At 43.3% G+C, this 12,343-nt stretch overlaps 1 protein-coding gene across 1 annotated transcript in view; it reads left to right on the plus strand.

The window, feature by feature from the left end:
- Positions 1-12,343, plus strand: part of RAB3GAP2 (RAB3 GTPase activating non-catalytic protein subunit 2) — a 58,307-nt gene that overhangs the window by 37,699 nt on the left and 8,265 nt on the right. Inside the window, exons 19-25 of the mRNA XM_015425360.1 lie at positions 26-153; positions 1,781-1,994; positions 3,091-3,188; positions 3,841-3,946; positions 6,493-6,653; positions 8,401-8,620; positions 12,120-12,287. Coding sequence (XP_015280846.1) covers positions 26-153; positions 1,781-1,994; positions 3,091-3,188; positions 3,841-3,946; positions 6,493-6,653; positions 8,401-8,620; positions 12,120-12,287 — 1,095 coding nt within the window. The remainder of the gene's footprint in view (positions 1-25; positions 154-1,780; positions 1,995-3,090; positions 3,189-3,840; positions 3,947-6,492; positions 6,654-8,400; positions 8,621-12,119; positions 12,288-12,343) is intronic.

The following is a 12,343-nucleotide window of genomic DNA, read 5'->3' on the forward strand; positions in this document are numbered from 1 at the left end:
TCTTGATTTCTTTCTGCATCTTTAGAGGGGGAGTGCGTGGATGAAGGGCTGCGACAGTTCTGTGCAAACAAGCTGAAGCTGCTGCAACTTCATGAGTCTGTCAGCAAGATAAATTCTCTGGCCACGCAGTCGGACATGGTGCCGTCTGATAATGTGAGTAACTTGAAGATTTTGTTTATTTGCCAGGGAATAAAATGAAGATAGAGGGGGTACCTCAGCGTGTAGTATGCAGAAAGGAAGAAAACGCGAGGGAAGAACCATCAACGATATGAATGTATTCTGTACTAAAATAAAAATAAATTTATTCAGCGATAGTCTGTTGCATATTTCTATTCTGTATTGAGGTTGGTGGTCACAACCCAACAGTTACTGTCTATAATGTTAGTATGCTCCCTCTACTACTACTACGCCCTCAGATGACATGCAAAATGTGTCCATAGACCTCCCGTGCATATGCGGGCATACCTGGGAAATGCGTATGGCTGTACACCGGCTGCACATGGCTGCACAGTAAATTTCCGCCTTATATCAGCGACATCATTTTGTCACGGGAGGTCTGTGGACACTTTTTGCATGTCATAGAACCACAGAGTTGGAAGGGGCCATACAGACCATCTAGTCCAACCCTTTGCCCAATGCAGGACGTAGTGTAACATCCATACATATGTATTGTGCCATGTTCAAGAGCTATTGTTGTTGTGAAGTAGTGCCTGGGAGCATACTAACATTATAGACAGTAACTGTTGGGTTGTGACCACCAACCTCAATACAGAATTAACGCATTAGCGTGAAATAGAAATATACAACAGACTATTGCGGAATAAATTTATTTTTATTTTAGTACAGAATACATTCATGCCGTTGATGGTTTTTCTTTAGCATTTTCTTCTTTTTTGCAGGAAATAAAATGAAGCATATTTGGAGGTGTTTCAAAAGCATTCCTTTTTATAAAGAAGCTCATATATCCAAGAAATGGTTTCTAAAATGAACCCATACTCTGTCCAAAGCAAGGTTCGGAGCTTGTGTCTAAGTTCTTCATTGTATTTTAAAAACTGAGGTACTTTACTCAGGATCTTGGTATCTGGTCCCAAAGTAGGTAATAAGGGATGCTCCATATAGAGCATTTTCCTATATGGAAACTAAATCCCCCACCTGGAACACTGTGTGCCTGGCTGGAGGTGGATAGAGAACAGTATTAGACATGGAGTAGCAAGATGGGCCCAGGCAGGTATGGGTTTGGGGCTTTTTTTGCTGCTGGTGCCTTGCGGTGGTTGCACCACTTGTGCAATGCAAGTTGTAGCTAGTTAGTTATGGGGGCAGGACATCTGGGGTAGATCAAAGAGGAGGCTTCTGTTTTCCTTTGTGGTCCATATCTGACCCATCCTGCGTCATGACCAACTCCTCACTCAACCTTCCTGTTCTCCAACCTGACTCTTGTGTCGGTTCTCCTTTGTTATGAACCTTCTACCCACAATCCCTGCCACAGAAATCCCTTACATATTGTGAAGACATCCTGGGAGACCCACCTCTAAATATGCAGTATGATGCTGGTACAGGGTGGCAAAATGTATCTGCTGAAGTGTCTATGCACTTGAAAGCTTATACCCAGAATTAAACTTTGTTGGTCTTAAAGGTGCCACTGGGCACAAACAACTTTGTTCCAGTGAACACTGTTAGAGAAGGAAACTTTGTGATCAGTGGAATCAGGTTACAGTGTTTCCACCTCTACTGGGTAGATGTAATCTTCACTGTTCCATGTTTGACTTTTCCCACTTTTAAGGATTTGGCTAAATTACTCAGGTTAGACGAAAAAGAGTTTGCCAGGCTGCAGATGCTCCTGGAGAATTACAAGCTGCAGGACACCCAACTTTCTGTTCATTTTGCGGAAGATAAAGATCGAGCGCTGCCTGTGAAAACTTTCTTAGAGCATTTGGAGTGTGAAGAAGACATAATTGAAGTGAAGAAGCTAGAAGAAAGAGAATATGTGGCTCTAGGTAAGAGTCTTTTGTTGCTAGGTGCTGCCTTGCCATTTATTTATTTGTTTTCACCTTATTTCCTACCAAAGCAATTAGCTCCCTAAGTGGTTTTGAATTAAAAAATAATACAGACATCATTTGCAATATAATTTGGGATGGGATCTTAATCCAGATGTGATGAGCAAGCACCTGGCCTCTCTCTACCTCTTCTTGCTACAGCCTTGCTGGTGGTACTGATGGCCACAGGAATAAACAGCTTTAAAAAAGGATTAGGTAGATTCATGGAGGATAAGTCTATCAGTGGCTACTAGCCATGGTGACTGAGGGGAACCTCCACATTCATAGACACTAAACCTCTTAATCCAAGAACCAGGAGGCAACATCAGGGGAAGGTCTTGGCCTCTATGCCCTGTTGTGGGCCCTTCAGAGGAACTGGTTGGCCACTGTGTGAGACAGGATGCTGGACTAGGTGGACTATTGGTCTGCTCTTGCAGGGCTCTTCTTATTTTCTTATGGTAGGTTGGAGGCAGAATGGAAGGAAGCCTGGCTGCTTCCTCTCTTTTGTCTGGCCTTAATCAGATGGTAGTTGGAAGGAGGGCAACTCTTAGCCAGGGCTGCTTCATTAGTGCTTAAGAAGTGTGCCTCAGTCCTGTGACTTCTTGCAGGTGTGGGGACTCTAATATACACATGGAAGTTCCCTCCTTCCAGGGGAGTCCCTGTTTGTGTAGTGAGTGCTGCTGCCCCATCTATTGAAATGAAGGGTGGAGTTCCCTGTATAAGCACTGGAGTGAACAAGGCACTGTGGCTTCAGATGATATTGTGAATGTGATCCTTGTGAGACGGCCCTAAGGGATGCCCAAACTCATGGAAGTGTTTACTGAGCACCTCTCCTTAATCAGATGTGGTGTGTGGGAATAAGTTCAGAAGGAGATGAACCAGCTCTCGTTAGCATTACCTGGTGGACATGTTAGCTGTTCAAATCTCTGAGTGCTGCTTGTTTAGTGGTCCCTGAAAAGGAAGATGTTAGGTTCCTAGAAGAAGGTGAAGCTTCCCTTTTAATGATAGGAACTGTGTTTGGTGTTTTGTCTCTCTCTCTCTCTCTCTGTTTGTATAGGAAGCTTTTTTTTCTGGAAGTGTTTACATGGAGAGAGTTCAACAGAAGAAATGTGCAATATCCTGGTGTCTGCAGGGTTTAGTCCCCAACGGTTACTGGTGAGGAACATGTGATCTTTTAAGGTTTTACTCTTAAAACTGGCTCTTGATGGACCTACTTTGTAGCTGTTGTACCTGATTTCTCATGAGCAGACAAGTCTAAAAGGAAGAGAGATTGCTTAGGGTTAGGGCCCAGAAGATGCTGTGGGGGGAGGTGTGGAAAGAGAAGGCGGCAGCACAACAGGGGGTCGCTTGCCTGTGAGTATGAAATGTTTTTCTGTCCATCATCGATTCTGAGGCGGCAAGTGTAGTGACGGGCGCTGCTGTCGTCTAACAACTCTTCCATTCAGATTGGCCTTGTCTAGTGGATGTGGCTGGTTGAACATGGGACGGGTGCCTCAGCTTGGAATGAAAGTGGGGTTGGCGTGTTGGGTACATCAAGTCTGTATGGGCCTGGATGCTGTGAAGGAAGTGTGTGTGAGAAAGAAAGAAATCTAACCCTTATGAAATAGCAAATGGAAATAGGGCAGGGGGTTGTTGCCACAAGTGTTGTGTAGGCTGCGTGTGTGGCATAAACCCTTAGTGGTTTGTTTCCAGTCCCCCTTAGAATTGAGGGCCCCAAATCATCACTGTCATTCAGCCCTGACGTGAATGTGTTTCCACTTTCAAGAGAAGACTTTCTCAAAGCAGGTTATTTTTCCCCCCTTCTCAGTCCCTGCTTCTCAGTGTGTGGCTTTCCAAGGAAAAAGACATTCTTCATAGGACACAGTCCATTTGCTGCCTTCACGCTGCATTGTCTCTTCTGAGCAAAATGACTGGTAAGATGAGCTCACTGGATGGAAATAAGCCAACGCCTATTCTTTGAAAATGTGCCGTTGCCCTGACTGCGTTAGTCATAATTAAAACTCTGAGCAAAGCCAAAGTTAGTGTTGCGTTAAATGCATTTCAGAATAAATGAGCCAGTGAATCAATTTAGAAGCCTGCTTTAGGGAGACGTGGGGGTTTAGCTGCGTTCTCATTACAGTATCAAGAAGACCTGCACTTTTGCATGATGGTATGCAGCAGACCTTTTGAACAACCAGTTGAACTGCTGGTGGAAACTTCATCTGAGCTGCTGTTTCCCTCTCCTGGTCTCAGGCTAGTGTTAGGTTCAAACACTGGCATAGTATTGCAATAGCAAGATAAGCTCTCTGGAGCCTTACACTAGGGGGCAATTGAAGGTTATGTCTGCTAAAATCACCCCTGCCTGTCATCCAAATAACTCCTTGGTAGGGGATTGACCAGCATCTTGGTGTTCACCTTCTTAACACCTTGTGAAGAGGATCACAATGTTCCCTGTTCTACTGACAGAAAGAACTGACGGTGCAGTCCTTAGAGGAAGTGAAAGTTGCACCCAGGCCATTCACATCCCTGCCCATTTAGAACACATTTGTGGGTTTACTGAACTGGCTTTTGTAAGTTTCCCTTGCCCTGACTTGGGTGGCCCAGGCTAGCCCAATCGCACCGGATCTTGGAAGCTAAGCAGGGGTGGGCTCTGGTTAATATTTGGGTGGATGACCACCAAAGAAGTCCCGGGTCACGGTGCAGGGGCAGGCGATGACAAACCACCTCTGAACGTCTCTTGCCTTGGAAACCCCACGAGGGGGTCGTCATAGGTCAGCTGCGACTTGACGGCACTTTCCACCTCCTCCACCACCAAGGCTTTCTAGGTAACCCAAATCCCTCTGCTCTCCCCCTTGCTAAAGTCTGCTTGGGCTTCAGATGTTGCTTGCACAATTCTGCTGGCCAATTTGTGACTTCCTCTTTTCCCCAAGAGCTTAACAACTCACTCTGATTTCAGATAGTGGGCTTTAGTGGGGTGGCTCTGACCTTCCTCCAACTTAACAGTGCGATCCTAAGCCATGCTAAGTGCCCCAGAGTCAGTGGGCTTCAAAGCGGTGTAACCCTGCTTAGGATTGCACTGTAAGGAGAGTACACTGCAGGGAAGTAGTAGAATCCGCTCAGTGGTTCTAGAGCAGGGGAGTCGAACTCATTTGTTACGAGGGCCGGATCTGACATAAATGGGAGTGGACCTTCTCGGGCCGGGCCATGTGTGTCATAAAATGTAATGCCAGGTAGCGGAGATATAAACTTTATAAAGGACACAAACACAAATTTTTTTTTTACTTAAAATAAAAACATGCTTAAAACATTAGCTCTGTAAGCTGCAAACCTACTTTTGATTTATTGACATTTACCACAGAAATTGCATGTTCAGAGTTCTGAGTCTAGGACCCAGGTTAAAACATGAGATGGCTGAGTGATTAAGAGAGTCTGGCGAAGCAAGCTATGATGCAGCAGCAGCATAACTGGAAGGAGGAGATGGCCAGTTCCACTTCGGGCCTGATGGAAGCCCTCTGGGGGCCTGATCCGGCCCCCGGGCCACATGTTTGACACCCCTTTTCTAGAGTGTGCTAGTTAAATTATGCCTAGTTAAAGAACCCATTGATTTGAGTTTTAATCAGTTAGGTGATTGATTAAATTTATATGTGTCAAGTAAGTCTGAGAGTTTATGATTGAGAAGGGGGTACCTGTAGTCTTTTTGCATGGAGCGCAGAAAACTCTGAAGCATTGGCCAGCTCCTAGGCCTGCGACCCAGAGATGCTTTCTTAGAAGAGGTCCTCCTCCTCCTCTTCTCCCTGAGCAGGGAGTGTCTATTCTGCAAATGGCACTGGAGCTTGCTAGTCCTGCATAATGATGCAACGTAATGGCAGACACTGTCCTATAAGATATATTACCTTGTGTGTATGGAAGGTGAGGATATACCACCTCTAAGGCCCAGTTCACACATGCAGGAGGAGGAGGTGGTAGAAGGGAGTGCTCCACTTCAGATTGCAGGTCGAGGATCACATTTTTCAATGTTCCCCCCATGTAAAAAAAACCCTGCAGATGCAAAGCCACCACAGCAGTTGGAAGGGAAGCTGGGTTGAGCCCTGCATGGAATTTTGTATCTGAAGGAAGATTCATGGCTTGTAGTCTGAAGGGGTACAGTTCATTCTGTCACCTCATTCCCACTTTGTTACCCTGCATGTATGAACCAGCCCTAAGACTGTATTTTCTGCTCATAATTTTTGTTAAAAATTCAACATTTCCTTTTTTTAAAGAACTTCCCCCCTCATTAATTGGGGCCACTACTTGATCTCAGGATTTTAAAATCACTTAGTATAATGTATTCACTGAACTGCATGTCTACAGAACTGTTGTGTCGTTGAGTTTGCTGGCTTTGATTTAAGAAAAAAGATTTCTTTCTGTTTCAGACTGTACTTGGGTCTGCTAATTTTAGTTCACAATCTGTGTTTCTCGAGTCTCTCCTTTTCTGTTTTAGTAGCTATTGACGAGTCGTGGGATTCCCAGTCAGTCTCCCCCTGGTGGCAGCAGATGCGCACAGCCTGCATTCAGTCAGTAAATAACGGAGCTGCCTTATTATCAGCTCACGTCGGGCATTCTGTAACAGCACAGATAACTGATAGCATAGCGGAGAAAAAGGTAAGTAATGCTTAGCTTTCTTTACCTCGGGCATATAGAATCTGATACCTTCCTAGAAGAAAACTGACCTTGCTTTCACTTAGCAGTATCCGGAACACTGACTTAAGGGATTTTAGATTCACAGTGATCTGGAAAGTAATGGCCAAAGTCCCATTTGTGGTGTATGTATGATGAATGTGTGTATCTCTAAAGGAGCATAAAGAAAAACCACGTGTTGCAGGCCCTTGTCTCTTTCTAGTATCGGTGGAATAAACAGCAGCCCTGACAATTTCCTGTAGTTTCTCAGATGTGTTCTCACTGTTTCATTTTAGGGTAAGAGATTACTTTAAATAGATGGACAGTTGCCCAGAAAAATCTCTGAACAAGTTTAAGTCATAGTTAGTTTTGATACGTATATTTCTATGGGAGATTTCTTTTCAGAGGAACTTCATACTATCAGAAGTGACAAAATTGAAGGCTTTGTTGTGGTCATGTGAGTTTCGCATAATTGGGCCTGTATATGGTAGCCACAACCAAGATACCCCTGAGTCTTTCAGATGTGGGTTGCATAAGATTATCTAATATTTCTGAAAGTGCTTTGACATGAATCTCAGAAACTAGATTTTACCTTTTAATCTTAAAATAGAGAGGACAAGGGATATGTATATATTTCTATTTCTGTATTGAAAGTTAATACAGTTAAGAGTTTGCAATCTTCTCTGAAATGCTGGGTGATTTGGGGAAAGAGGGAGATGACGATGTCATTTCCCTACTTCTGACTCTTTCAAAAATGGTAGCAAAAGTTCATACACCTAAACATATGTTTATGTCATGTCTTTGTTAGAGGATGACATTTCTGTTTAACTTAGGGGATTTCTGTCCCATATTTCTGTTACCAGAATAACACACGAGGTGACAAACAAGTAGAACAATGAATGAAAGCTCATAAAACTGCAGCAAATCAGACAAATAAATAACAAGCAATAAGACCACAGAGAGCATAAAATCAGCAGCCAACAAAATGCTTCACAAAAAGTGAAGTGTCAAGCAATAGAACTATTGAAGGTTCTCAGGAACAAGATGGTTTACCTGTTTCCGGAAGGTCATAAGCAAGGGACTGAGGTGATCTTCTCGGTGCAGGGAACTCTACAATCTGGGGGACGGCCTTAGATGTTCTGCTCCCTATGCTTATCAGCTGCAACTCTCTTGTTGATGGCATGCAGAGCAGGGCACCAGATGATGACTTCCTATGGATGGGCGAGGACCTTCATGTACCCTGGTCCAGAGTCGGGCTTGGAAGCAAAACAGCAGCCATTGCAGCTGATACAACAGTGGAGTAACGTAATCACCACAGGACATTACAGTCAGGGCAAAAGTCTGGAACAAGCCCATTGCTGCCACATTCTGGACCAATGGAAGGCTTTACTGATAACGTTTCTGATTGCTTTAGCTCTGTGCTTCCTCTCCAAGGGGCGCTTTTTTTTTTAGTTGTACAACTAAGATGTTTTGGTGTCTGTCTAAAACTGCAATCTGTGCATGTGACAAATGTGTGTATTTTACAGGTCAGGGAGCTGCGTTTGGCTGCAGCTGTCTGTTCATTGTGCATTCAGCAAGCTGCTCTGCTTTTGTGTAGTGTGTGAAAAGGTCATAAAGGAAGGAGCGGTATATAAGCAGAATGAAATAAATAAATAAATAATAACCTACCAAGGGTGCTTCTTTAGGTGAACGACAGAGATCACAGATCATTCTCCTCTCCCCCCCCCCCCAGTTTTCCCAGATAGCTGTAGGCGCTGACACAGACCCTTGGGAAGCGCTCTCCCTTGATACGGAATACTGGAGGCTTCTGCTGAAGCAGTTAGAGGATTGCCTAATACTTCAGACCCTCCTGCATAGTAAAGTGGGCGGCAAGAAAAGAAGCCAGGCGTCCTCTGCGCAGACTGAGCCACTTGGCCGACTCTCTGTAAAGAAGCTGCTTGAAGGAGGAAAAGGTGAGGTTGCCAGAAGACCTTGGGCATTTGTGTTCTGCTTTCGGCCCTTACACAATACCAAATTCTGTGGCTTGTACATGGACTAGCACTTTGGAAGTGTCCAGCGAACTGCTCTGTTTAAGTTACTAGCAGTGAGATTCTAGGCAAAGAATCTTAAGTCCACCGAAGTCAACGAACTTAAACAGTGTGTTTTTCTTTTGGATTGTACTGTAAGCATTGTGTGTGTCATCTTAGATCTGTGCTTTGTTCTTCAGTGTAGAGCTTCTGTTCCTTTGTATTGTGTGGCCAGCATTGAAGTGATAAAAAAGGAAAGGAGCAGAAGTCTGTGAAACCGAGTTAAGTGACTTTTTGAAGCATGGTGAAGATTTTTGTGTGCCTTCAGGAGTAGAGATGTGAAGGCCCGGAAAAAAATCCAGAAAAATTCTGAAGCCTTTTTGTTTTTTTCCGAAAAATTGGAAAAAGAAAAGAAAAGAAATTGATTATGGAACGTTTTATTTTAACATGATGAATAAAATATTTTAAGACAAGGTGTTCAAATATTTTCCCAATCATTTCTAAAATATCTATATATGGTATCAGATTGATCTAATATCTGTGCACTGAGGACAAGCAAGTCCTAGGTTACAAACTGAACTCTCCAATGGAAGAACAAGATGCATTTCTTCCTTTAGGAGGTCCGATTGTCAGAAGAAAATAAAAAAGTTTCAGTTTTGTTTTTGCATGTGGGTGGGTATTCTGTCTGTAATAATTGTTTGGATACACTATATTTTTAATATGCTAGTTGTGATAATTTCATGCCAAGTAAAAATGTCCATAGTCATATTTTATGTTCCTAAAGTAACAGAATGACTTTCAATCTAGAAAAGACAAAAGAAATGCTCATGTAGCATGTTTTTCAATTTTTCCGAAAATTTCCGTTTTTTTCCGAGCTTCAAAATTTCCAGAAATTTTACATCTCTACTTCAGGAGTCCTCTAAAGCTGTCAGTAGACACCTGCTTATAGCAGAAGTGTCATGGGATGGATAGGAATGGAGTGAGAGGCCAGAGAATGTTTCTTTGTTTATAACAATTTTGAACACACGATCATTAGAACTTTCTGTCTGAGAAGAGAAACTCCGGCTATCAAAATTTCAGTCAAACGGAACATCTAAGTAGACTTCTGTCATAGCAACTGGAATACGAAGATAACCTTTTATCTTCTGGTAGTTCAGACTGAAGAGTTCATTTGTTTGTAAATCAGTTTAAACAGAAATCCACATCCATAATCTGTGTCTTTACACTGACGGACTTGCCCCAAGCTTTTGTAGCAGTATCTGAACTGGGTAAGATATATCTCGGCATGAGAAGCAGTTGGGATAAAATGTGTTCAAATGTGAATAATTCACATGGCTGGGAATCAGATGGCAGTTGTCTGTAGTGGTCTTAATTAACTGCAAGGGGATAAATCTCTCATCTGGGATTTGTGTCAGTAGTTGATGTGGCATGTGGCCTTGCACATCTGCCAGCAAAGTAAAAGAGGAAATAGGAGGCACAGTACATTTTGAATTTATCCCTTGTTTGCAATTTTTTAATGTTGTCTTCTAGAACAATAAATTGCGTGGAATCGTATGAATCACAACTGAACTGAATATAGCAGAACGTTCCCTTCGAGCAGTTTGCTATGGGGCAGCCCTGACATCTGCAGAGGGGCGTATCTCCTCTGGCCCTTTCCCCCCAGCTCCATGACAGATGGACCATGCAGAGTTTCAGAAAGAATAACTGCCAAGTTACTTGAATGAGGAAGTGGGAGATGTACATGCAGGAAACAGCAGTACCACACTTCATCAGAACCTTTATTTCCACTTTTCAGGATGATACAGACGATCAAGTTAACTCAGGTCGAGTTTATTCATCCTGAGGCAGGCTGGTTGTCTTGCTTACAGATTTCTGGAATGAATTCCAGTGCTTTATTTTTCAGTGGAGTGCTCACTTCGGCAGCACATATACTAAAATTGGAACGGTACAGAGAAGATTAGCATGGCCCCCGCACAAGGATGACACACAAATTCGTGAAGCGTTCCATTTTTTAAAAAAATTTCAGTGGAAAAATTTCCCATTTCGAAAGATTCACTGAGTCTTAATACCGATGAATGGATGCCATTGTCAATACAATGTTAGGCAAGCATGTCAGTTTCAGAGTTGCAATTAGGAATTTAAGAGACTACAGGTATGTTTTATTGTTAATGGGAATAAGACTGCAAATACATACAGCAATCCAAGTAAAAATCCAGTTATAAATTCCCTTGATTGACTGTGCAGGTCAAATCCAAAGCAGAACTTCAATTGTTACTTTTCTTTTCTTGTACATGGCAGAAGAAATATTGTAATCCACCTATCTAATATGGAACTAACAAGTGACTTTATGGGAAATGATGGTGAAATGGAGGTAGCCCAGTGACCTCCATGGAAGGTCATGAAATACATGAGCGGACAGTCATGCCTGTGGCATATCATGCACAGGTCTTTGGGTGTGCTAAAGTTTGTATGCCAACAGTTTTCGGTGGCTTCCCCCTTAGCAATTAAAAAAAAACCACATCTTTGAATTAAAAATACTCTCTCCCCACCTTCACAAGAGATCTTGAGGGAAATCTCCCATTTCTTGTTAGGAGGAGCACTATAAGTGGCAGAATGTAATTCCTTAGTTTTCTTTTCGGGCTTTATGGTGCAAGGATGGGATCATAAATGTTGAATGTGAAACAGTTGTGCTTATGTCATCCTCTAGACGTTTGTGAGTGTGCATTTGCTTATATGTTTGTATATGTACCAGAGGAGGGTGATGTATGTAGTAGGAGAGGCCCAGCTACCAGGGGGCATCTTGCCCTGACAGCCCTCCCCCCCCCCCCACCTGGACCCATCTTGGAGTGTAGGAACCATCCTAGGATGGAAATGCCTGAGGACTTGTGCAAGAGCCATGTGTCAAAAGGTTTCCCGTGCTCGAAAGCCAGTCGAATCTGACTCTAGGGGGCCGTGCTCATCTCCATTTCCAAGCCGAAGAGCCAGCGCTGTCCGACGACATTTCCGTGGTCATGTGGCCAGCATGACTAAACACCAATGTGCACGGAACGCTGCTACCTTGTCACCGAAGCAGTACCTATTTATCTACTTGCAATTTCTTGCTTTTGAACTGCTGGGTTGGCATGAGCTGGAGACACGAGCTCACTCCGTCATGCGGCACTCGGGTCTCGAACTGCCACCCCATCATTTGCTGAATCTGTTTGTTTCAGCCCATTTGCTTGGGGAGGGTCACACCAGTCATTTTGGCTATGGAAAGCTGTGGTCCAGTCAACAGAACCCAGTGGTAAAGCTTTTCCTGGTGGGTTCATCTGGGAGCATTCAAACATCCTGCTTCTCCTCTGTAATTTGAAAGGATTCCATCTTACAAGAATTTCAATGTTTGATCATGTTGTATGTATAGACTGGCTTACCCTACAAGATTCTGGGTTTTTTTTTAAACTTTCAGGAGGCATTGCAGATAGTGTAGCAAAATGGGTGTTCAAGCAAGACCTCAGTCCACCGTTGCTTCGATTGGGATGGAAAAAAGAAGATAGTGAAGAAGAACCTCCAGAGATTGGCAGTATCCTTCTAGCTGAGGGTGCGGAAGACCAGACTGGACTAGAAACCATACTAGGTAAAGATAAGAAACAAACTTTGAACACCAAGTGATTTTGGAAATAAACAAAAATG

This window comes from Gekko japonicus, unplaced genomic scaffold (assembly GCF_001447785.1).
Source record: "Gekko japonicus isolate JY-2015 unplaced genomic scaffold, Gekko_japonicus_V1.1 scaffold153, whole genome shotgun sequence".
NCBI lineage: Eukaryota > Metazoa > Chordata > Lepidosauria > Squamata > Gekkonidae > Gekko > Gekko japonicus.